The 27,864-nt window shown below is 33.9% G+C and overlaps 1 protein-coding gene across 11 annotated transcripts in view; it reads right to left on the reverse strand.

Annotated features, from left to right (window-relative positions):
• The window catches only part of LOC100162333 (potassium voltage-gated channel protein Shaker), a 227,219-nt gene continuing 199,355 nt past the window's right edge, over positions 1-27,864 (reverse strand). For 3 of the 11 annotated variants that reach the window (XM_029488648.1, XM_029488650.1, XM_016808454.2), the window contains 6 exons: positions 26,088-26,353; positions 20,255-20,901; positions 8,957-9,086; positions 5,024-5,214; positions 2,488-2,709; positions 1-302 (listed from right to left, as the gene is read on the reverse strand). In XM_029488648.1, coding sequence (XP_029344508.1) covers positions 2,495-2,709; positions 5,024-5,214; positions 8,957-9,086; positions 20,255-20,901; positions 26,088-26,353 — 1,449 coding nt within the window. In that variant the 3' untranslated portion in view covers positions 1-302; positions 2,488-2,494. Of the gene's footprint in view, positions 303-2,487; positions 2,710-5,023; positions 5,215-8,918; positions 9,087-9,867; positions 9,998-20,254; positions 20,902-26,087; positions 26,354-27,864 lie in introns of those variants that run through there. The other 8 variants (XM_029488649.1, XM_029488651.1, XR_003839230.1 and 5 more) reach the window with 8 other exon arrangements.

A 27,864-nucleotide genomic window follows, 5' to 3' on the forward strand; every position in this document is an offset into this window, starting at 1 on the left:
ATAAAACAATTTGAGACGATCCGTTTATTGTATTTTTTTTCCTCACGGCTGTGGATAATAATAATTGCAGTATTATGTATTATATATTATTATATTGGCTCAATATATTATTAGAAAATTATCCCCTCAAAAGAGTGAGATTCCGAGTACAATTTTTATTATCGTTATTAATATTCGCTTAAAAAAATATTATAAATAAACTTGTCGGAGGTAACTTAACGAAGGAAACATCTTAGCTATCACAGCACAGCACCTTATAGGCGTTTGGAGACCTGGACGGCCGCCGGATTGCAATTTGAATACTAGAATTACAAACAACACATCAGTATAAGTTAAATCATCATAATTATACAAAATTCGTTAACAAAAACAAATACAATTATTTATCGATACAAAACCATTAATAGACACCTTTCCATATAATAGTTATTTACAACTAATTTTTTTTTGATTTCGACATACATAGTCCAATAACATCACGTTATAGCATGATCGAAGAGAACAAAATATATTGAGAAAATTATCAATCATCATCCCTGTAGAGTTTAATTTGTCTTTTAAATTGAATGAATCATATAACATGTTATATAACAATTAAAAATTTTATATAATTTTTAATGACTTATGAGTCATTTTAATTTAAAAAAAACCAATATAAAAATGTAATTCTTAAAGTTTCCATAATTTATATTGGTGCATGGATAAGACTACGTACTTCATGTATGTTTAATTGTTAGCACTTAAATGATTATGCATGCGTGAGACGACATTTATAGTACTGTTGATGCCTGTATAATATAATTTAATTATATATTTAATTTGGAGTACTTTGAACACGATACGCGTTATCAATTATAAAATACAAGCAATTACGAGCGACAGAAAATTATACATTTTACACGCAATCACGACTTCGGGAATTCCACGTTCTGGTATTCGAAAAAATACGTATTTTCGATCCCATAAAGCGTTTCGGGACGGTTCTGAGGCCTTTCCCAATTTTTATTTTTGTTTATACTGTCGTGTAAAAACTAATGAAAATGTATTTTATCAATATATAATAATATTATACCTATACATTCCCGGTGATGCAAAAGTTTTAATTGGTTTCTAAAACAAAAGTTACAAAGTCGTCAGATATAACTTTTAGATATGGCTGGTACCGATACGGAAATTACACGATTGGCGTGTTTCACGATAGCAGTTCATATATAAATTATGAGTGTACAATAGAATATTGCAGTAATAAAATGTAGATTATTATAATATTGTATCAATAAGGGTGTCGGGGGGTGCGATAAAAAAAAAATTGCGAAATGGCTCCAAATAGTTAAACGGTAGGTTTCCCAGTAAATAATATTATATTATTATTATAAGTCACATATCGTGTTTTACGAACATTTTGAATTTTAAAATTCAGCGAGTTCACTATAAGTACAATACTCGATATAGGATTTTTATGAACGAGTGTGGATTAGCATTTACATTTTGGGTCTAGACAATTGGTGAAGATAGATAGATCCTAGCTTGGTTTTCAAACATTAGATCGAGATTGAGAGCGATCTATATAATATTACGAAATAATTTTTTTAAATCGATGAAAATATAATATACAGATTGATGCTATACAAGACTATATGAATCTAAAGTAACGATGCGATAAATTAGTGTGTGGATAAACTTTTTTAGTTTTTGTACGAAACTGGGGTATAACTTCGGAGTTATGGTCATAAGTTATAACAAACGAGATTGCGTCGAAAAAAAATGTTCGTGTAGAAAACGAAAGCACTGACTCTATACAATACAATGAACTTCATATTATAATAATGATTTATTAAGCTACGCCTATGTTAATATTAAATAATGTTTAATACAAATTTATTTGGAGGGCATACTAATCATTTAGTTTTATCGATTGGTTATTTTTATCGACATGGACATCCGTTCGAAATCTCACCATAATCTAAGACCACAAGATGACGAGTAATTGTCGACTATAAATATAGGTACGATATTTTGGATTTAAATTTACCGTTTGGAACCTACATATTAGTTATTTAAACATTAATAGACTCACGGAATTTGGTTTCTTTATGGGTTTGTGTAGGTTTAATATACGATGAAGATTTTCCAGGGCCGTTTTTCAATACACATTTATTTTATAATTTTTACTACGTGATATTCATGTTGTAAATCGTAACGCCAATAGGCAAAAGCTGTGTCGTTTAACGATAGAAAACAAATTTGTAGGCATTAGTTTTTATAAGACGTGCAATTAATGGATTATTGAATTAGAATATTAATGAAATAAGAAATTGGTTCAACGAAAATTCTTTAGGTTTATTATAATATGGTATATTTCTATAACTCGATATCGTAGGCAATCGTACCCGTTTTCCCTTAGTTTTATCTACTTTTTTTAAATATTTTACTGAGCGCGTATTATAATATAGGTATAACTATTTCTCAAGCGTGCTAATACCACACCTGCTAGTCAGACGTCAGTTTCGACACTGAACCTCTTGATGCTGTTGTTGTTGAGCCTGACCACGGTGGCGCAGCTGTTGAACTTTTTGGGTTGCTGCGGCGGCGGCAACGACAGTGGTGGTTCGTCCAGCTCCGCGTCCAGCAGACAATTGTCGGCCGACTCCAAATCCATCAGGTCCGACGTCGAGTCGCCGCCCGACGGATATTTCACCATGTGTTGACCTGCGGTGGGCGCGAAACGCAAACGTTATACACAAGAGGAAAAACATCAACGAAAAGAAATTGGCTCGAAAACATTACTGGTGCACATATTTTAACATTTGCATATAATATTTTAATAAATTATATAGAAGAGGGGTATTAGGAAGACTTTTTTTCTTCTTTTTTTTTTTTTTATTTTAATCGTCTCTGTCTTCGCAAAAGATTCGAAATTCAGACGAGAGTTGTGCGAAAGTTCTATGACTCCCCGCAACCCCTATATATATATATGCACTGCAGACTAGGGTGACCCGTTTCTGTCCAATTTCGAGAACAGTTCAACTATTATTTCGTTTCCGTTTCATGATGAGAAAAGTTTTTTTTTATATATATTTTCTATAGCAAACGATGTGGTCGCTCGGGCATCGAATAGCATGAAACATATATATATATAATAATATGTATACTCGTACAAAATCGTGTTCCTAAAATAATAATTAAAATTTTTAAAAGTTATAAGTCATAACATAGTAATGAAAGCTGGTACGATAAATTCGTATTTGTTGATTTTCAATTCGGACGGAAGAAAATTAAATTTTTTTCCCATGGTCTTATATCTAGAATAACCCAAGGGTTTATTACTCAGGTCACCCTACTCTGGACTTAATAATACACTTAAAGACCTAATAATTACTATATTAAAATAACGATTTTATATTCAAATTGACATGTATTTTAGATCAAAATGAGACGACTTAAAATATAAGTGTTACCCCCCTAAAAAAACAAAAAATCACTATGATAAAAAAATAATTGATTTTTATTGCAAAAACGTTGTGTTACAATCATTATAATGGTACTTCAAAAAGTCCCATGTACCCGAGTATTTATATATGTATAAAATAAAAACAAATAAAAAATAACAAAAAACAATAATTTCTCGAGAAAATGTGTATAGTATATGGGTACACGGTAAGTTAAACGGTCTTCTATAACAATAACAACATCAACAATAATAATAATAATAATAATAAAAATAATGATGGTAGGTAATAAATAATAAGCATATAGTGTGTGAATGTAATACATATTTTATAATATTTGTATTGTATACAAACCAGTAGTCTTCAACCTTTTTTGACTCGCGACTGATTTTGGCGATAATAATTTGTTTTTCGACCAATGTTCTAAAGTACGATATTATACTGTTATATTACTAGTTATTAGTATTTATAGGGTGATTCTCCAACCACGATTACTCCCTTATTTTCTATTTCATTTTAACAATAAATGTACCCATCTCTGCTGAATTAGTTCAAGTTTTTTTTTATATACTCGTATATTCCTAAACGATTAATTTATTTTCATTGAACCATATGTTACTGTTAAAAAATAAATAAATATATATTGGTTTTCAAGTTTCAAATGTATACAACCAGGGCCACCAAATACCTACGGCCCGTCGGCCCCAAGCAAAAGCATCCATGTGCCTACAATAATTAGAAGTAGCCACTTTGGATCTCACTAGAAATAATAATAATTAAAAATGTGTATCATTCCTATTAATAAGAACAGTTTTTTTATCGTGAAATTATCGTTACTTACTTTTTTCTGTTTTTCGGTATATATAAATACCGGTGATTATAATCACCAAGCTGATAACTCACGTATTTCATTTTATTTACAAAATAACGTTATAGTACGTCCTTAGCAGTAAAAAGGGTTGAATGGTATAAAAATCTAAATATTCGAAAATATGGTCCTCAAGTAAACTTACAAAATATTCCAAAAATAATAATTTGAATAAATTAAAGGGGAAAATGGGGACTGAGCGTGTATATAAAATGTACCGTTACTATATATTTTACTATAATGTCAATACGTTTAACTAGGACTATATTATTATATCGATTGGAATACACTCGAATAAATAAAAATTGCATTTTGCATATGAAGTCAAACCCTACACTATTCATGTCCAGGTATTTTTAGGTTTTGTTTTATTATTAAGTAAGTATTCGTTTTGTCAGCTGCGCAACTTAACATCATAATACCCATGTATTATTATTACAATCTTTGCATTTTTTAATTAGTTTTAATCCAATCGCGGCCAACTGGTTGAAGACCATCACTGTACGTCCGTACTACTATTCAACACACGGACCGTATAAAATAATATTGTTTATATATATATATATATATATATAGAAGCAGTGGGTATAGGTAATTAATATTACGTGTGCGTATAATATTTAAATCGTACGCGAACGTCGAGCGCGCCGTGACTCGGGCGGAAGTGACGGCGCGTCGATTGACAGCTCTCGTCTCGGATACCCACCTAAAGTACCGGGAAGATAAGGACAGCTGGTGACGTGGTTGAAGTTCTGCGATTGCATGTCTTCTTGGTCAGTCTCTCTGTGATAGAAATAGTTGAAGTTGGACACGATGACGGGCACGGGCAGTGCGATTGTGAGCACGCCGGCAATCGCGCACAGCGAACCGACAATTTTCCCCCACACGCCCACTGGTCTGAAACACATTCGAATATGTCACATGTCGACGTGTTCCGGCGAGCGTAAAACAATATATTATAATCATATTATAATGTATGGTAATATAATGGCTAGCGGGGGATTGCGTGGCGGTGGTATTTTTTTTTTCGGTTGTTTTTTGTATGATACATTTTATCGTTTCTATTAACGGTAATATGATAATATGTATATACCTATATAAGAAAAAATAACAAACGGAAAAACGAACGAAAACGTACAAAACGCAGGTGTAAAACACTAAAACAAATTTCCAAAACATCTAAATCGTTATATTATATTATAAATTATATTATAATATAATATTATATACCTACGTATTAACATGCTTTTTACGAAACACACGCATAATTTAAAATATTATATAATATAATATTGTGTAATGTTTGTGTCTGTATAATTTACTGAACGGCACACGTATACGCATAAACACGTGAATGCGGGGTGGTTATTTGACCGGTGGCCACGCTTGGATGAGCGAATTGAAATGGCAAGAGGTACCTATCCAATCTGCCACTATAAATGTTCGTCATTTCTAAAAAAAAAAACTGTTTATTCAATGTCCGATATTAATACATCGAAATAATAAATTACAAATCAATAAAATGCCCGGAAAAGTATAGGTACAGCTGCTTTTGGTTGTGAAATTAAAACAACAGGTTGTTATTAAAGATATTTTTTGAAAATACGCAACGGTTAAAAGTAGTAAAACTTTAGATTTTTTTATGTAATAATACACGCAAACCGATTAAAGAAAACAGGTAAATTTTAAATTTCTAGTTTGGCGGGTGATAGATATAATATTATAACGTTGTAATAATTAACAATATCCGTTTCGATGTCCCACCAACTTCTGCATCACCCGATAAACTGGAATATGATATAATATATAAATACTATTTATAATCAATGATATAATATAATATGCATATGCGTATAGGCACCGATCTAGAAAATGCACTGTTTTTGATTGGAATTCACGATCATATTATTTTTGCACTCATATAAAGCTTGTACAGTAAGTTATATTTGTATGGACAGCAAACGAAAATGGAAAACCAAAACAACAAACGGTCATCACAATGTTGCACACGCACAGTCGGAATCATTATTTATTTTTCAAACATGATATTGTTATACTGGGTGATTTTATGATCGCAGAACACTCCAGGACGTTCCTTGAACAGGTACAACCCTCTATACTGGGTTAGGTTCAAGCACGTTATTGGTTGTTAATGGTTGGAGCCAAAATGTTTGCAGAGATTTTTAATTTATCTTGTCAATATAAAAACAACCAAATACAATTTTTTAAATGTAAATTTTTTTTTAAATATTTAATACTTAAATTCATATTTATAACTCATTTTGGCGTTTTAATTTTACTTGTGTCAAATAAGGTGTTTTGCAATAAATAGATGCAATGCACACCCGCTTCTCAAAACTACCGCACAATGACGCGCCTGGTAAGATTGGGTTTTTGAGGAATATTGAGTGATCTGCGATGATAATATTATAATCGACCTGTATTAAAATATAAATGAAAGCACGTCATGGAAATAATATGTGCCGTATATAAATTCACAACTTGTGAAGCGTTCGCACAATCGATTTGAGAAAGCCAAAAACATAAACGGGTGTTCGAGCTCTGGAAAATGTGGGTAAGTATCATTCCGTGTCCAAGGATTTGTCACGATAACAAAGACGGATTTTCAAAAAAAAAAAAACACACACACGCACACACCACTAGAATAGAATCCCTATCGTGATAGTTAGAAAACGATTTCAAAAACAAAATCGTCTTATCAATCACACGGTTCATATATCTATATATATATATATAAATATATAATATATACGAGATTCTTATAGTATAGATATAATGCAACACGATGATCGTATAATTTACACTTATCTTTATACTATTATATAGGTATAGTTGATATATTATTAATTATATAATAATAACGTTTATAAAAACATGCAACAACGCTAAACATAATATTAACGATTACACTACGGTACCTATACGTCAACAATACGAAGTTCAAAAGTAAAAAAATGCATGCACAAACGACTACGAGAAAATGATACTGTTAGGACTAATTAACAGACTAATTATTGTTAGTTGGTAAGTGTAATATATTATGTGGGTAATGAGTTATGTCTAAACTGAAATATGCAACTACAACTCTGCACTTCGTGCTGCTGCAACTATGTTATGTATAACTTCGTATATGTAGTTATAAAATATTGACTTACGGTCATGTTATGATTATTATATATATATAGTTTTGTCAAGGCTATATGTGTATATGGTAACTATATGTGTTAGTAAACTGCTGCTGTTACATATAATCTATAAGTCCGCCTATAACAGGAGGTACCTCTAATCGACGGAAAAAAAAATAATAAAACGTAATATCGTATAAAAATTATAAATTATAGTAAAATTATCTGTTTCTCTAAACGTCTTATTGTATTTTAATAGAATAAATATTCGTTTTTTTTTAAAAAAAAAAACGAGAAACAACGGTAATAAAACAAAACAAAAAAATAAAAATGATATAAAATATATAAAAAAAACAGACATAATATTATTTTGAATAATTAAGTAGGTGTTAATAATATTATTATCTAAATAATAATACGTTCTCTGATCGAGCTAAACTGAGACACTCTATCGATATTATATGGTTCATCTAAGACGTTCTAATCACGATCAGAGAACTGCAATCGAAACTATATTGTGGCATAATATTATAAAATGTATTTCTTTTATTTCACTAAATATGACGTGCACTCGGATTATGATGATAATATTATTGTTATACAGATTTGGGAATCTTGGCAAACCCTAATAGAGCGTACAGTGACAAGACGACTTTAATTTGTAATAAAAATATTGTTTAAGACGAATATAGAATTTTATTGTTCTAAAATATTCTGTATTTAATGCAATCGTCAAACAAAACAAATAATAATAATAATAACTATTTCGAGGAAACTAAATTTTGTTAAGTTTTTCTAATAAACTATATAATATGATACATCAAACAACATATAGTATAATAATACATATTATTATGGTTCCGTGTGCTGTATACACAGGGTGCTTGGAAAGTTTTCAAAAAAATGTTTTGTATGTGTATGGACAACTGCAGATAGTGTAAAACGTTCGCGAATATATTAGACGCCCTGTATATTACCGTACATACGTGATTGTAATAATTATTAAAAAAAATATGTTGTAAAATATGATAAATAAACGCAAAAATGTGATGAATTTAAGTCTAAAGTATGACGTGTGTTTGCTGGTTATAAGAACATTATGTATAATATTATTATAGTCGTAACTAATGATCTACGGCAGTTCGAAATTAGTGACAGCTTACACGATAGTAATAATAATAACAATATGTTAATGACAAGCTAACGATGTTAAAAAAAAAATAAATAATAATAATAATAAGTAAAAGATGAACGAACGAATAAAAATACGTTTACGAAAAACACAATGTAATAAAAATATGTCTAATGCGATTTTTGTTGCTGTGTTATTATTGTTATTATTATTTTTTTCTCTGGTAATAAATAAATCGCACTAAAATGTTAAAGAAAAAATAAAATGCAAATAACTATTAGTGAATAAAATTAAAAATATGGAAAAAAATAAATTTCAATAACTGTCTAATTTTGTCTTAATGAAATTGAGTACATCATACGTCATGTCACCATAGCCCACAGTCGTCATGGTAACAACAGCCCACCAGAATGCGTCCGGGATGGACTTGAAGAAGGAATTCTCTGAGCCGGCTTCGGCGAAGTACACCGCGCTCGAGAATAGCACCACACCTGAAATTCATTAGGACTGTGACTTATAAAAAAAAATAATAATAATAATAATAAATAAATAATAATAATAGTAATAATGACGACGATGAAAACGATAAAATAATAATAATAACCGTGTATATAAAAAAAATATATATATAAACAATAAATGAATAACTCGCGATCCCGATCGGTGGCGTGGACGACGACGATGCTATTATATTATGGACGTCCCCCGTCGCAATAACGAAACATTTTTCGCACACAAAATTTATAAAACATTGTACATAGGACATGACATATTATCATATAATATTATATATAAGACCCCGTGATCACGATGATATATTATATATACTCGTGAGTATTGTATATAAAGTTAACTCTATATTCGAGAGATATAGTGTTTTGAAACTTTTACTCGATCTTATTACTTATATTTTTCTCATCGCCCTTCCATTCGTCCAAACAACTCATCTTTTTCTCATCTCCTAGTCTATTTTTATCTCTCCCTACCTCTTTCTATTTCTCTCTCCGTTAGCCTGTTTCGTAAAGAATAGTATAGTTCACAATTATAGTTTTCTCTGAGTGTTCTCGAGACATGTACACGTATGTGTGTTTCTGATAAGTCATGCGTCGATGTTTATACTTAGGTCCATGGAGGTAAGTCGTAAAATCGTAAATGTCTGTCATGGAGGTCGTGGTAGTGGTATATACATATTATTGGTATGTGTATATATCGGTTGTAATGGTATATGGTCGGCGGGTGTCGTATTCCTGGCTGCTCGCAATTATAAGTTACCTCATGTCACCGTATCCGACTGTCGTCATGGTGACCACGGCCCACCAGAACGCGTCCGGGATGGACTTGAAAAACGACTGATCGGAACCTGCCTCGGCGAAGTACACGGTGCTCGAGAACAGCACCACTCCTGGAAAACAACACGCTCAGAGACAAATGGTCGGCGGTCCCCCCATTTTTTTCAACACCACAATAGTAAAATAATAATAATAATAATAATAATAATAATAATAATAATAATAACAATAAAAAAACAAAAGTTAAGAAAAACCCCGAAACTATGTAAATAGTACATTATATATACGGATGATTGCGCCACGAGAGTCCGGCGACTTTAACCGCACCGCGACGCGACATCGACGACTTACCCTGCACCGCAGCAGTGTTCGCCGCGTGTTTTATCCTCAGTTGGGTATTTTTTTTCGTCCGAAATTGTTAATTTCCGCACCGAACCGACTCGAGTGGTGCACTGAAGTTAGCGGGTGTACGGCCGGATCTCCTGAGACCAAATAATACTTAACGACACAGCGCGACTTTCTCTCTCTCTCTCTCTCTCTCTCTCTGAAAACCCGACTGTTTCGAATCCAGGAAATTCCCCTCCCCCACCCTATTTCAGTGTAATTAGTTTTATGAATAGGTAAATTGTTTTATATGAACTTGGCTTCTAAATGTTTGAATGTTGGTGAATTATATTGCGTTTCAATTGTTAAATATTCAATTGCAGGTGTGGTTGATTCCATGTAAGGAATAATAAATATAAATTTAAACTACTACATATTTTTAAATGAAAAAATATTTAAAAATATATAAACGCAATTTACAGATAAAAAAATAGTCAGAAATCAAGAAAATCTGTGCACGATTTAAATTTGTTTTTTCAGTATATAATATCATGCTATTTTTTTTTGAAATTTTATAATTCAAACCATTTATTTATCAAAAATTATACTTGAAACTTCATACTTTTTTTAAAATTTAAAATTATTTAATTGCAGAGTGCAATACAACTTTAAAATTTCACCGTGGTTAATTTTAAGTATGTTGTACCAATGTGTCTGTATGGGAAAATTTGTAAATTTATTTCCTAGCTTTTTCTTCAATGAACTTCACTCGATATTTACCTTATTCATAATATTATTATAAAGCATTTATATCTCTACACGTAACAATAATTGTTGTTCTCATATCTTCACGTATATTAAAAAAAAATGTCACGTGGAGGAAAAAATGTTTTCGTTTACCAACCGTTTCGTCTCCGACCGTCGCACATAAACCTATATGGCTATATTATATAATATATATATTAATAGCACCTATATCACACAGTGGGTGTACATTTTCAGTCAAATTCTACTTTCAGTGATATAGATAACGAAAGCGCGTAAGTATAATCATTATCACCGTGTACTCGAAATCATATGGTGCCCAGTCTAGGGGGTTGTATAGCCACCACACGGACGAATGTTGAATGTCGAGTATAATAATAGGTACGAAGACGTCATTAAATATTATGATAAAATATTGTAATATAATAACAACTTCGTGAATCGGTTTCAAAAATCACCACGGCGGGTGCGGCGTTAGGGTGACGGTGAGGGCGTTTGTTTAGGTATACATTTGTAATTTTTTTTCCACCCTCTCTCAGCAGACATAAATTTATTACGTGTACTTATATATGTGATACACGGTTCCGGCTGTTGACGAAAAACCTGTGTGCGCAGAGAAAAGTGGGCCGTTTTTCTTCAATGAGGTTATTCACAAAAACCCCGGATGGATGACGTCATTCGATCGCTATAGTCGGAGGCGGCGCGCGCGGTATCCATGACGACGGGGCCGGTCCGGGCGCGCGCGGCACCGACCCACCATAAACATATAATATATTTTATAATATTATATACACGGGCGAGCCCCGTCCACCTGGTTGGAAACTGTTATGATAATATAGTTTGAATGAAAATGTTTTAATGTTTTGGCAAAAATGTATAAAAGAAAAAAACGACACACGGACTGCCGCGGTAGGCGTACAAAATATGTACGTGCACCATGAGAATCGCAGACAGGCGAAATCAGCGCAGGCATTGGTCAAATTTTTGTGAACGCTGCAAAGGTATTATACGTCAATTGAAATGCACTTCAGGGTATTCGGTGTCTAACCCGAACGACCTGTATCCAAAAATGTTAGGTTCTCGTGAAAACCCGAAAGACTAGAAATTCAAAAATGGGATCGCTATGCGTGTTTTAAGAAACGATAATGGTTTCAATATTTCGGGTAAAACGGGTAGAATTTTATGTAAGTCTGAAAAACATGTAGAAATCATTTCATACGTTATAAAAACGTATGCTATTGTGCGATTGAAATGAAAAAACACGCACGAGAAACGATTGTATAGGTAGCGCCGACCGAAGTCTTAGTGCATGAAAACGCTGAGAATATTTCGTGAATCGATTTAAATATTTGCAATGGCTATTGACAACGGGGATATAACGATAAAGATAATAGGCATGTTGGATTTAAGAATTCGATTAAAAACATTATTTAAAAAAATTCTATAAAACAAATTGATTTTAAAATGTATACTAGTAAGATATATTATAATATGTTTGTAATTTGTATGATGTATGTAATCTATTATGTTTATACTAAGAATTCACAAAACAATAGAATACCAAATAAAATATACATTATTCCAAACATAATATTTTTTTATGCAATTACAGTAACAAGAAATACAAATTATGATTAATATTATTCTGTTTGTTAAAATTATTAGGTATATCTATTTCGAGAATAGTTAGGGTCATAACTAGGTTTAACAAAAGCACGCCAAGATTTAAAGAAGTATCATGGGCATAAAATGCCGTTCATAGGCATAAAATAAGTTAAAACTATATCACAAGTAAAACTTTGTCAAAAACAATAAAAATGAGCCGGAATACCATTTCATATTATATAAACACACCAAAATATAATTAATGTAATCCCCGTGATAATGATACGGATATGAATTTTTTAAAAATCTGTTCGCTTAAACAAAAATTACAACGTCTGGACATCAACAATTATATTGTAGGTACTTCCAGTTCACAATAATCTAGGGTACATCGCAGAGACGTTCAAAAAGAAAAATCACAATTCTCGGGTCTTCGACAACGGTCGTTTTTGCGAGCACCTCCCTCCCATCAAAATCGAGACTAAGGACAAATGGGCACGTCACTGATTACGCACCGCGACCAAATATGATATATATATATTATAGTAGATATAATAATCGCACACGCGTTATCGCCACAAGTGCAACATAGAATACCGGACGTTGCGATAATAATAAACGGCTGCTGGTTCCGCTCCACCGACCGGAATCGGTGGAAATGACCGGCCGTCCGTGTGGCGTACAAAGTTTTGTCTCTGGTCGATCCGACCGAAAACGTTAGCGTGAGGGCCTGTCGAAACGGTTTTCCGTCGATTTGTCATGATACATCCCGCCACAATCACATAAACAACAATCGTCGCATATAATTATACATTTATCGTACATAAATCATACTAAATACAATATACATACCTATAATGTTATATCTAATATATAAAACAAGGAATTTGTCCGTCTCACAAAAACTTTTTGACGGCAAGTCCAAACAGCTTGATCGAAATTTACACCGTATATACAGAGTGATTCACCAAGCATGATCACCCGCATTTTTTCCTTTAACAATGAATTTAAGTATTCAAAATTCTGATTTTTGAAATTTTTAAATACACTCAAATGCCATATATTGAAATTCTTAAAAATTTTTTGTATTACTTAAGGAATGTCCTGTGGCGATACAAACTTCTGTTTCTCAAATGAGAACCCTTAGTTTTTACTAACATTTTTTTGAAAGTAGTTTCTTTGTTAATAAAATGTTTGTTTTAAGGATTATAATAATAGTCCTTAAAAATGGTTTTACATAAATATAAAATAGACGTAAAATTGGATTTAGTATTTATTATACTTGGGTAATATTGACAAAATATTAATATTGATAGATTAATATTAATGACTACAATTTTCAAATCACTATAGCCCCAATATCTTACAAACTCATTACCATGGACCTAAATATCCTTAGAACATTAAGTTATTTAAATCAAAACTACTCGTATGAATTTTGATTTTAATTGGCATGTCAAAAATTTCTGATAAATTATCTACTGTATAATTTATAGTTGAATAGGGGTGTTCTCATTTGAAAAATAAAAGTTTGAATCACCACAGGACACTCTTAAAGTAAAACAAAAATCTCAAGAGTTTGAAAATATGGTCTTAATAAGTATCTATATTTAAAAATTCAAAAAATCAGATTTTGAATAACTACATTATTGAAGGAAAAAGGGGGTGAGCTTGCTTGGTGAATCACCCTATACAATATTTTTAATAAATCTAGATAATACTATGTCTTATTAAAATAAAACAATTTTAAAAACATAAAAAAAGTTTAAGTTTAAATCAAATTATGTAAAAAAATATTTAAACTCATCTAGAAATTACTATTGTCATAAAAAAATCACCTTGTATTAGCATGTATATTGTACTTTATTTTCGGGAACCTAACGCAGCAGCATGAACATCGTTGCGCGATGACGACGACGAAAAACTAGTGTGCGTTTGAGCGTAAGTGTATCTGATTATCTATGTGTATTTGCGTGAATTTATTTTCATCGTTGCACGCCGAAAAAGTTAAAATCAATAGCGGCGAACTACCATCGAGACGCAGCGGGCGTGGTGAACTACCACGACCGCGGTATATGGTCGTGTGCGATTTGTCGGAAGCTTGTGTGCGACGATCTGATTGAGTTGAAACAAACGCTGGGTATCGAGTGAATTATAATCTTGCTTTTGTGTATTGGAGGCCTTTTTTTGCTTGAAATTTGACAACAGCTCTCTGCGCGCCCTGTTCAAAAACGACATGACTGACTAGCATCATTGCTAGATATTATTGTAACAAAGACGCGCCGTGACATGAGCATTTTGTACGCATAAAAACCATTTTCTGGCGTGTCCATACGTCATATGTCTGTCCCCAAGACCAGCGGACAAGGGTCTAAGAGGTTTTCACGCGACGACGTGTCTGGACCACAAAAATTAACTCGGGTGGATGAACCTTATATGTTTTCTCTCAAACGATCGATTTTCAAATGAATCATACGACCGTCCGTTCGTGTGAAAACACCGGAGCACTCCTGATGAGTACGGAAGTCGATAATAAAGTGTGGTTGTCGATCAAACGACCTTAATTTATACCGATTTTGAGTATAATCAACCGCTTATAAAACGGGTTTACCGCGGTTGGAATACAAAAAAATCTACGGTGAACTACAGAAATATGAAGTCTACAGAAATATCTACATAGAAATTTGATCTACGTTAGTACGTCAAAAGTTTTATGTGTCTAGGTCTATATATTATTGTAATACAATGAAAAACACTAGTTGTTTAATAAATATATAATAATATAAAAATCTAATTCGGTTATTTCATCCACTTATATAGAGGCATGTAATTTTAGTCGACAACTGATTCGCCGCAAATCCATACCACCGTTAACCAGGTAGGTGTGGTGGAGATGAAGTTGTGCTATCTTACATACCTAGTAGATCTGTACTGCGTAGAACTAACATTTAATCAATTTACTATCCTAAGACCTCTAAATGACATTCTATAATAATTAATTATTGAGATTTCGTTTCAGTTTCCGGCCGATACGCTTATTGATACGGTTCGAAACAATTTGAATACCTATTCAACGCGAATGTACGTGGTCGGAAATATAGGGACCATGATGTGGTTGGTTAAAACAAATGTTCACAACATTTTTGACTGTAGTTTGACGTCAATTCGTCCAATATTTCTATAGAAACATTCTGGTATTTATTAAAGCAAAATATTTTAATACCGAGGGAAAGTAATAATTTAATATTTTAAAGAGGTCAATCACCACGGTGATGAAGTTATGGTTGTTCGTGGTAATTATTGAACCAGTATACGCAGCCGAAATTTAGAAATTACTAATCTGCTCGGTCAGGGTTGGCGTGAGGGCTAATCCTGTAGGCGAATATATTCGTTCGGAGTATATACCTATATATCTGAAGGTGTATAATATATATACATTATGTACTGTACAATATTATCTAATAACCGTGGAGCGAAAAAAATGGAGGGGGGCTAAAGTCCGGTCAGCCTTCTTCCTCTATGTCTGGATCTGAGTCTGCTAAATGGACGAAGATATTATTACATTATATAATAATATACAAAATATAAACTTTAAGTGTTGTGATGGTATTATGTAGGTACCTATTATATGATATAATATATTATTATGCCTCATACTTACACCTGCTTAAAGAACTGCGTGCGTATATTATGCTGTACGTGGGACTGTACTGAGAAAAATGACGAAAAAGAATAGACACATCAGCAAAACATCTTTCGTACATATTATTCCTAGAGAATCTGGGACATCGTACAAAATATAATATAATAAAATCACGACGAGGTGAGCCGTGTAGTTCTCGTGCGTGGGTCATCCTGAAAAACATCACGGATCACCCTACGCATATATATTATTATATTATAATATTACACTATACAAATAGCTACGTATATTACGCATACATAATATAGACATGTACAACAGGGCGAATATTTTATTGTGGACCAGATGATATTGTGGAATTACTTAGATTTTTTTTTACAAACGTTTAAGATCGTAATATTTTTAATTGTTTTCTCTGATATCGTTTATATGTTACTATGGTATTTTTTCTTGAAATCAGCATTTAAAAAATTGTCTAAGATATTGTCTGGTTCACGATGAAATAATCATTTACCTACCTCCTGCATAGTATTTGTCGTAAATTACAGCGCGACGCGCGCTCTACGTACCTACTTATTATATACCTAATATGATACATACAGTGTTGGGTAAGTACTGAGTATAACATAACATAAGTTACTCGCTTATAGCCACCTTATATCGTGCAATTGTGATTTGATTTGACTTTTTATAATATACGCAATAACTCATTACAAACTAAGATACACACATAGGCATATTATAATAATATATGATACAATAACATCATTACACCAATTCAAGCGGTGATAACTAGAAACTTACGTATATTTATTGATTTTAAGCTTTAAATTCATATTATTTTTTATAATATACGGCTGACATTCCAAATAAAATATAATATCTTCAAGGTTATGAATATTATTATCGAATTATAGAGTGTAAGAAATTTAAAATATTATTGTACATATAAATTTAGTAATGTAGAATGCCAACCGCCTCGACTATAGTCGCTTTTCGGCATTTTGAAGATCCTAATAATATTATAATTCTGAGTTCCGACTCACAATTACACAGATTCAGAAAAAAACAAAAAATCACTAAGATCACCTAAGGAAAAAAAATCACTTTATAAACAAATTAACATATTATTATTATAGTTATATATGCGTATGCAATTTCTTGTGAACGAGTAACATATTGTATTATAATATTGGTTTGATTATTTTTAAATTTGTACCGAGTAACTACTGGTTAAACCCAACACTGTATGTATGTAATAATATCAATAAATCAAACTAAAAACAAAATCATTATAGTTACGAATCTATGTGCCATTTTTTTGACTATTGTTCATTTAGCAGAGAAGTATAATATTATGTAGCACGCTGCATGTACCTACTAGATTCAGACTGATCGTTTCAGTAGACTAGCAATCAAAAAATCTAAGAGACGTTTAGTGACTTTTTCGTGTACAATATAATTGATCAAAGAACGTATTCGCCCTTTCGCCGTCACGCAGAGCACCGGGAAACGGATGCTAAATCGATCGCTCTCTGGTCACGTTTTATTTTCGCAGTGTACATATTTTTTTCTATCGCGTTACGATCGTATTGAAAAACGTCGACTACAAGTTTTTTTTTTAACGCATACGCCCCAACAATTCAGTGGCGCCTAATCCACGAGACGATTTGGTGGTCGGTCGACTGGAAATCGGAGAGACGCAATAAATCGAATATCGTGGGTTCGAACAGTATGCGGTTCGAAGTACAGCATCAGAACTATTCAGAACACAATAAAATATAACGAGCTGCGCTGCCGAATAGTGTAGTGGGGGATAATAATTTCGAACAGCCACTGCGTTGGAATAAATAATAACTGGTAATGATCTAACGGGAATTCCGGTGAAACTCTTTCAGTATAGGTACTATTGTAGCTCTTGCTCCTACCACGGTGATTGGGGAAGAAAGGAGTGAGGGGAATATCGCAAAACCTATACTGGCAGAGATAATGTGCATACAAATTAAAGAGGTGGATTTTTGTTTAATTTTTTCAAACGACGCCATATCGACGAGCTGCATGGATGAAATTGACAGTGACAGGTGCCTAGTTAGCTGCAGCTAATAAATAATATATCCACGTCAAGTGAATAGTATAATAATACTAGGCGTAATCAAATACAGAGACAGCACGATCAATGTCACGATAAATTAAGTCCCCAAAGTGACGAAAACCGGACAACACTGTCTGAAAGACTTCTAAGTCACATGCACGGTATAGTCGATCGTTAAGATATTTTATACAGTGCCGATAAAAGGAGGAAAATGGAAAATTTCGATCTTACAATTATATGACAATCGTGGGTCCTGTCAAATAAAATAATACATTTTATTATTTGGAGATTGGAGAGTGGTATAGAGTTAGAGTGATTAGTGGTGAGCATAATATAATATATTATAATATATCCAGAAGTCAAAATGTAAACCACAGTGAACACTTTGTGAAAACAAGTATAATTCTGGTATCCACACGGATATATTATACACGGTAATCACAGTGACCATCAGTAAAAATAGCCATAAAATATCGTCAAAATTAACGGGACTCCTCCACTCCGAGAAAAATATAGGCACTTTTTAAGATTTGTGGCAACCGTTCAGTAACATAATGTAATTTCTCAAAAACAGAAATATTCATGATACGACAAGCAAAGTTAACGGTAGATCCGAACACACCGTTCAACCGATAAACATAATAATATAATACGTTAAATATTTAAGCAAATCATTGAAACGGGCCGTGTTCCAAATACATAACAGTATAATAATATGTAACATCATAAAAAGCTCGTATTTCGGATTAATACTGCAAATCATTATATTGTACAGGGCGGTGGTGTCATCGTGCATTAACGAAAACCACCGGGTACGAGAGGGAGAAAGAAAATAACGTCACGCGAACAATTCACTGCTCTCGTCGGGCCACTGGTGAGGCACGAGGTGAGTGTGGGCGAGGGAGTTGCCCGGGGTCGGGAAATCTAATCGAAACCGGACTCGGGAACGGACGGTGAGCTCGGCGGTGGTTGCGATACAGTGTATGTATAGGTGGGTACGAAAGAACGGAGGAGAGACGCACACACACACAGGTCGAGTGAGTGAGAGAGAACAAAAAAAGGTTTAGCCGGGAGGGCTGGGTGTGTGCGGCCCGGCGAGAGGCGGTCTCTCTCTCTCTCTCTCTCTCTCTCTCTATATATATATATATATACAGTATACACACACAGTCTCTCCACATCCGCAGACGGGGCTCGGGTCGGCGTCAATCGATAAAATGACACGTCGGAATGTTGCGATTATTTTCGTTTTGCCCCGTCATCGATGTTATATACACACACACACACAATATATATATATATCCAAACACTCTAACCGACGCCGCCGACAACAGAATTCATTCAAAAGCGACCACTAAAATTTTTTGTATCATAAAAGACGCTTTCCGATCACAGATTTTTGTCTGCACCTATACAGCGGCAAGACGTTATCGGGGACTTATCGACAAGTAAATCAAATTTTACTCTGCGGTGGAACTACGCGCATCTCTCTACCACGATATACGCTACGAATGACCCTCATATAACGTATAAGACTTGCCACAACTGTTGGACGAGGCGCGAGGATAGGGAAAGCTCCGATCCGTCACCGCGAAGGGCCGCGATGACTTCCGTTCGTCATATTATTATATCTATGTAATCGTCGTTTTCTTCGGGATCACGAACAATTTCGGCACATACCCAATACTTGAAGACGTTTTCTTTTCGCTTTCGTCGCTTTTTCGGCGCGTGCGTGGTACACCGGCCGAGTCCGTTTCCGCCTGGACCAGATTATATGTTATACGAACGCGGTTTTATATGCGACACAGTACGACGGAACTGAACGAAAAGATTCTCGAAGCCATCCACGCGGGGTATTAGTACGCGGTAATAAAAGTAATAATAATATACATGGTTCAGACGGAAACGGAAACGCAGACGCGGTTCGTCGTCGAAAAATCTTACCGATAAACAAGAAAAATATGAGCAATCCCAGTTCTCGCATTGAGGCTTTCAGGGTGCGCCCGAGAATTTGCAATCCCTTGGAATGTCGGGACAGTTTGAATATCCTGAAAACCCTCACGAGCCGGATGACCCTGAGTATGGCCAGTGACATGGCCTGGTTGGTGCTCTTGTCCTGCGGGTTCTGCGGCGCCTTGGGCAGGTTCATCGTGGGATCCTCCTCCTCGGCAATTACCGTGGCCAACGTGATGAAGTACGGTATTATAGCGATTATGTCGATCGTGTTCATCACGTCCTTGAAGAAGTGCAACTTGTTGGGGCAGGCGAGAAAGCGGACGGACAGCTCGAACGTGAACCACACGATGCAAATGGTCTCGATCAAGAAGAACGGGTCGGTGATGTCAGGCACCTCGTCCTCCTCGATTTTCGTACCGTTGGTCGTCGTGTTGAACACCTTGTAGTGTTTGAACTCTGGCAACGTTTCCAGGCAGAATATAACGATGGACAGTAGTATGACGAACACGGATATGATGGCCACCACCCGGGCGGCTTGAGAGCTCTCCGGGTACTCGAACAGCAGCCACACCTTCCGCTGGAACTCGGGCTTTGGCAGTGGTTTCTCTTCTTCTTTTATAAAACCCTCTTCTTCCCTGAAAACAAAAATAGGTAAAGCAAAAACCGGTAGTATAGATCACATAGTATTAAATACAAATATATAATATTATGATAAAAATAACTAGCTATTACTAACCTAACCTAACCATACACTTCGTGACGTATTATTATTTTATCGTCGATAAACAAAACAAACAAGATATCGTTAAATATTAGAAGGCCATAAACCCCTTGGGTACGCGTTAACTTCCTGCAAGTTGTAATTAGACGCATTTCAAAATTTAGTTTTTAAAGTGTCGAATAAAAACTAAATGAATGTGTTTAATTGAAATGCATGGAAAGCAAACTATTGTGATATCTTGTAAAAAATGATTAATCTCATTAAAAGGAATTAAAGTACTTAGGTGGGCTAACTTCACAAACGTGTTAAAAAGTGAAGAACGTATAAAATGTTCGATCTGCATGGTGTAAACTGTAAACATAATTATTTGTTGTAGGGGAAATTTTTCTTTTTTCGTAAAAATATATAAATTAGATATATTATAGAAATAATAAATATATACTATAATAATTTTAAAATCAATGCATTGTTATACCGTCCATAAATTAAATTAAAAAAAAGGTCCCGTTATATTATATAATTACCGTTATTATTGATTTATGGCTAAAAGGAAGTAAAAAATATTTTAGATCCGTATTCGAATGAAAAAAAATGAACATATCAACGCGCATATAACTTAGAAGTCATTTGGTAACTATTTCAATTCCATTTCGAATAAGATTTTCCATTGGCGAGCAGATGAATTATACTTATAATACATACGTATATTTGATATTACATGTGGTGCTTTGCTTAAAGTGCTTTATTATATTATAGCTTCAAAAAAAGGTCATTGCGTTGAATAGTATTGGCTTAATGCATGTTTCATGAGTTAACTAAAGTAATATATTATAGCTATTTATATTCGAGAATATAACAACACACCATACAATATTATATTATACCAGTATTATATTTATGACCTCTAATTATATGCAGTAGGTCAAAATATTCATTGCGCCAATAATTCAAAATACACCATGTATTATTTTAAAAAATATTGAAGTAAAAAATTATCAAATAATATAGCAAGTATTTTTTTTGTATTTATTATTATTTCAGTAAAAAAAAAATTAACTTGAGTTCAATTTTTTTTTTTTAAAACTACAAAATCTGTGTGAAATGTGGACCGTTCCGAAACACCCTCCAAATCGGTAAAATTTCTAAACACTATACATTATAATATAATAAAAGAAACTTGTTCTTTATAAGAAACGATCGAGGTGTCGAATGACATTATTTTTCTTTCATTTAAAATGTATTTTTTCGTGTCAGTATGAATTGTGACGTAGTGAGTGTAAGTGTATAAAAAATACTCGTTCCGCCAATCGATGACGACAACGACGTGTTAACATCAATATTTGCTCTTAAGCGATCGGTGCACACATGTCTCAAAACTTAAACGCGCACTCTACGTACGATACGTCACTGTCGCTCGTCAACAAAAAATAATACGCCTCCTTCAAACACTTTGGACAGTTTTTTTTTCTGAAACTTTTGGTACATAATGGGTATAGGGCGGTAGTGGACGGTACTAACAAACAGATGCGCTTGTAATAATATCAGAAATATTATTGATGGCCAATCTCTATTTCTCCGCGACGATACAATAAAAAAAGCGTAAGAACAAATTGTGTATTATAACCGTTTGGTTTCACCAAGTCGTATTGGAGATCGACGCGGGATAAATACCATAAATGGAATAAAACGCATTCTAAGGATTAGTCGTTATTAATCGAATAAAATATAAAATCAGATAGGACGAGTACGAACAAAATATAATGTTGAATAAGTTTAATCTTATCACGAATCCCTTCTACATTATCATATTGTCTACCCAATAACATGAATGCAAAGCACACGCAAAATTACATGTATAACTATTTATTGATAAGGACCTACCGGGTTCGATCTATATTGCATTCATTAAAAGGAAAACTTTATGGTTTAATTTGTTAAGAGATGCATATAAGTTACCTCCTACTAAACTACACGTGGCTAGTAAATCGTCGTGAAACGGTACTTGTGTATTAGGTATATTATCCATCCCACCAAAAAAACTCTGCCAAACTTCGTGTGAAAAAAACGTTAAGTACAAAAAAAAAGGCTCTAAAAGTTGTGATATAATTTCATAGCTAAGTCTTTGAACTATAGATATCATTTATGTTAAATAATAGTCTGCTAAATAATTTAACTTAGCTTGGTGACACTTGATTAATGATTAGTAATACACTACCTATTTCAATGATAACAAACTCCCGGGTTCGATATATAATATATTACATTCATTAAAAATAAAACGTTATGGTCGGTTTTATTGCATGTAAGTTACCTCCTACTTCACGTGGCTAGTAAATCGTCGTAAAACGGTACTTGTGCATTAGGTATATTATTTATTACACAGTGCATATTTCGGCGGTGGCGGCAACACGAGTACACGACGTCGTAATAATATTATTGTTGTACCATTCGCCTCGAATGGAGACGGGTCGTGTAGTTGTTTTGCCTATCCATTACGCCGGCGAACTGATAAATAATATTATTATAATATTGCCTATGATTGGTAGTTTGTATACCTAATTAAAATTAATAGTATTCGCATCGACGGTAAGTTCTGGTCTTCCGTGGGTAGGAATATCCCTTAATGTATAATATTATTGTTGAATAATCAAATTTTCTAGAAACATTTTTTTCCGGGACCCCGACGACGTTATTCGGAATGTGTAAATCACACTATTATGTATGATAATAATATAATATTTAAACGACGACGACGATGACGCGAGCGCGTTCGAGGCAGCGTGGGTCTATTTTTAGAGGAGAGTACATATATATTTATATATATATTGTAACTACGGCGAATTTCAGGTCGTATTGATCGTCCCGCGTCCGACCGCCGGCTGGCTAGATATATAGGCTCATCCTCTGCTGTGCGCGCTGCACCCACGTAAGCCATTTACATTGTTGCCGTTTTAACTCGTTTGCAGCCCAAAGGCGAAACCCCAACCACCCCCCATCTCCCATCCCACCCATTACCAATACAAACCCTCTCTACCACCAACCTTTAGTGTCTATTACTATGTACGCACTATGCGAGTGATATTAGCCTATTCCTGCTTATAATACTACTTTATAATATATTATAATACAACTCAATACTATAATAATATTATACTAATAGGTACATAGGCGCAATCGGATGAACTCGTTTTTTGTGTTCTAATGCTGTTTATTGCAGCACAGTGCCAAGTGTGTATCGATTGACAGCGGCGCAGCACTCGGCTGACAGTAATACACACACACTCATATATATATTATTATATATATAATATTCACTACGTAACGGTGTCCCGAGGTACCACGCCAGTCCGCGGCCCGGGACTTTGGGGAATGACTACTATAATACGGAAGTCGTTATACCGGAACGAAGCGCGGAAGTATTCGTGCGCGCGCATCAAAAAGCGCAAGTTTTTTCATTTTTAATTCACCCCTTTTCCGAGCTGAGGTGAAAAATTTTGTGTCCGGCTATCCAATTGGCGTTCTGCGTCACGCGTGGCTCAAAATCATATTATTAAACATAAAAACACCAATTCATTACGCTTATATACGTAGGTATACAGCTATGTAGTTAATATTATATTATATTATAATTTTTAATTGTGGTTTAACTAAAATTTACAATATTTCGGATGCTATATATTATGTTGCTGTCCTCCAGAGAGATTGTCAGTTTAGATGATAATATTTGCGCCCGGCACCGGACCCTACGGTATTATAACTTATAAATTAAAACGAATAAAATTATAACTGGTACGATGCACCTCTTATTTTATTATAAGTTATAATAATATAAGACGTGCATCGTACCAGTTAAACGTAGTTCAACCCATATAAAAAAAAATTTTTGTTTCGTTTGAGTAAAAATGTTGTCTAACAAATTGATATTTTCACACAATATATTGTGTTTTGTTATGAAACTGTAGCGAACGTTGAAAATATAATGAGCTTCAATAGGTATAGGTACGAGTATACCATACTATTATTATTGTCTTGTGTTTTCTAATCTGAAAATCGGAAAGGTCGTTTTTCTGACATTTGAATCTCGCATTTGACGCGAAGTGATAATTTACGGTGTCGAATAATATCAGCACAAAAATACGTATGCGATACGCATATATAAATTTATATATAATGTATAATAGCAGTGTGCGTATTTAGTTGGTAAACTGAAGTAAGTCGTCAGAGTGTGAGTAATTGATGTCACGTATGAGGTACGGGATGGAAACGTGCTCGGAAAATGTGTGTATGGACGGCAAGTGGGAGGGAAATTCTTAGGGGGATGTTCTGGTGGAGGGGAAGCGAAAGACTCGATCCTAGTTAAGTCTTCGAATTACAATCTTACGTGACCCATTTGCACACAACAGTAGCAGCAGCAGCAGCAGCAGCAGATCCGATCCCATACTCACACGTCTGTTCCAATGTATACCCCTCGCCACTACTTTCCCATGAACCTTTCGTTGAATTTCGGAAAAACAGGGTATGTTAAGCATGGGGGTGGGAAAAATACACGCGTGCGCGAAGACGAACCCACCCATATTACCACCTCGCCCGCGCAAACCCTCAATAGTAATTGTTTCGAGCGATAACATCATCTCCACGATACTCGCATGCCACCTAAGTATAATATACATTTACATTTATTATACAAATGTGTATTACAGGTACGCATGAAGCGCCTAAGATTGGTGGAATTGGTGTTGAATAGAACAATGTCCCGAGCGGTGGTATAAGTACGGGTATGTAGGGTGACCATGGTATAGATACACATTGGAACATTGCTTAATAGGAGTCTGCAGGTTTAACTTTTGGACCGGTCCATGATCTTAAAACAAATAAAACATTCAGGTCGCATTTTGTTGAAGGAAATTATATTTGAATGCGGCTAATCAACGTATCAGACCAAACAAATATCGAATGATAACTGTTAACAGAAAGCCGCGAGGGAATCGTTAAAATCGATTTCGATAAATCGATGATCAACATCAATCCGGCACAGCACTATGGTTTATCACTATCCGATAGTTGACGTGGTGGGAGCTTCAGAACTCGGGGGAGACTTACCTAAATTTATTGGTGGCCAGTTCGCCAAGCTCGTAGAACTTTATCTCCTCGGAGAACACGTCCAACGGCACCGTAGTTGGCCTCCTCAGCCGGCCGCCGCTCTGGTAATAGTAGAGTATGGCGTCGAACGTCGGCCGGTTCCTGTCGAAGAAGTACTCGTTGCGCAGCGGATCGAAGTACCGCATCCTCCGACACGGGTCGCCCAGCAGCGTATCCGGGAACTGATTCAACGTCCGTAGCTGCGTCTCGAACCTCATACCGCTCACCTGAAACATGATCCGAGAAACAATATCGTAAGTATAAAGTTAGTGAGCGTCAATGTTTAGGATACCTGTATGGTACCCATACTTTAGATTGTTATGCATTTATATAATTTTTAATGTGTAACATAATAATATGATAGTATAATATTTTACCGTTATCTATAGAAGTTTAACCCGTTTACGCGGGATCAATAAATCGAGTCAAGAAAACATGTTAATGATACATATTATTTTATAGTTCTGATGTATTTTTACAATAGGCCGATAATTTTTTGGTCGTCAAATATAAACATAATATATTGATTCCATAAAGTATTTAAACACAAAGACTGCAATAACAATTATTGTTCACGTATTATTATACTATAAGAACATTAATTTTTATTATCCCGGGGAGTGGCGACTATAGTAGACAAAAAAATCATGTGTTATTGTTATAGGACAAAATTAATTAATGATAGGTATATGCATCACGACCGTAGTGAACGTGGTGGGTACTTGATTTTTGAACTAAAATAGCCAATAGCTATTATAGGGCTTTCTACAAAACTTTCGTATAATCAAACATCGTACCTAACCTTCTCACAAAAAAAAATCAACGCAAAAGGTAACAAAAAACTTTGTGTATTACTTTACGTGAAACCTGAAAATGGTGATAGTTTACGAAAAAAAAAAACAATGAATTTTGTCGTAACTCAAACTTTAATATAATATATTACGTATATTGATATTTATTATTTTAGGAGTTAATTTTTTTTTTCTTCACCCATCCGTTATTCTCCAAAAACGTTTTTTTAGCTAAAAAGCACAATGAATGATAAACTAATGATAAACTGTACAATTATTTACATAGGTCAACAGTGTAAGAAATTATTACATTATTACCGTATTTCAGCTTCAACATTGTTGCATTTGGGTGTTTTTTTTTTCTTATTAGATTTATTACCCTGTAAGCTATAGCTATTGCTGTATATATACATTAATTTCATAACATTAGGAATGAAATAAAAAGCGTCGTAGTACATATTTAGAGGCTTCATGATGTTAAGGGCATATTTTCTGATCTTATAATACATAAAGATTTATAATATGATTCATAACTTTATAAATTCAATACATTTATTTGTAATTTGAGTATATTGTGGTTATAACATAAATCAACATTGCATTTCAGAATTAGTATTTATTTTATAGGATTACGCGTATTTCTGTTATTTTTAAGAACTAAGTGATCTATTACCATATTTAAAGGTAAGATTATTATCTAGGGTATATTGAATGATTTTATTGATATTTGAAGCAAGTTATGATAGTTCAAATATTTACATGCACCCTGTAAGCAGTTTTAAAATACCCATAGCATTAATAATTAAAATATCAATAAAAATTTATGAGACGTTCTGGATAATAATCCAACCTATAAATTTTAGAATATAGGTCAATTCACTCCAGTTTTAAAAACAACAGGATAAAATAGAATATTGTAGACGTAAAATGTGTTATGTACGGTTGTA

Source organism: Acyrthosiphon pisum, chromosome A1, assembly GCF_005508785.2.
Source record: "Acyrthosiphon pisum isolate AL4f chromosome A1, pea_aphid_22Mar2018_4r6ur, whole genome shotgun sequence".
Classification (NCBI taxonomy): Eukaryota; Metazoa; Arthropoda; class Insecta; order Hemiptera; family Aphididae; genus Acyrthosiphon; species Acyrthosiphon pisum.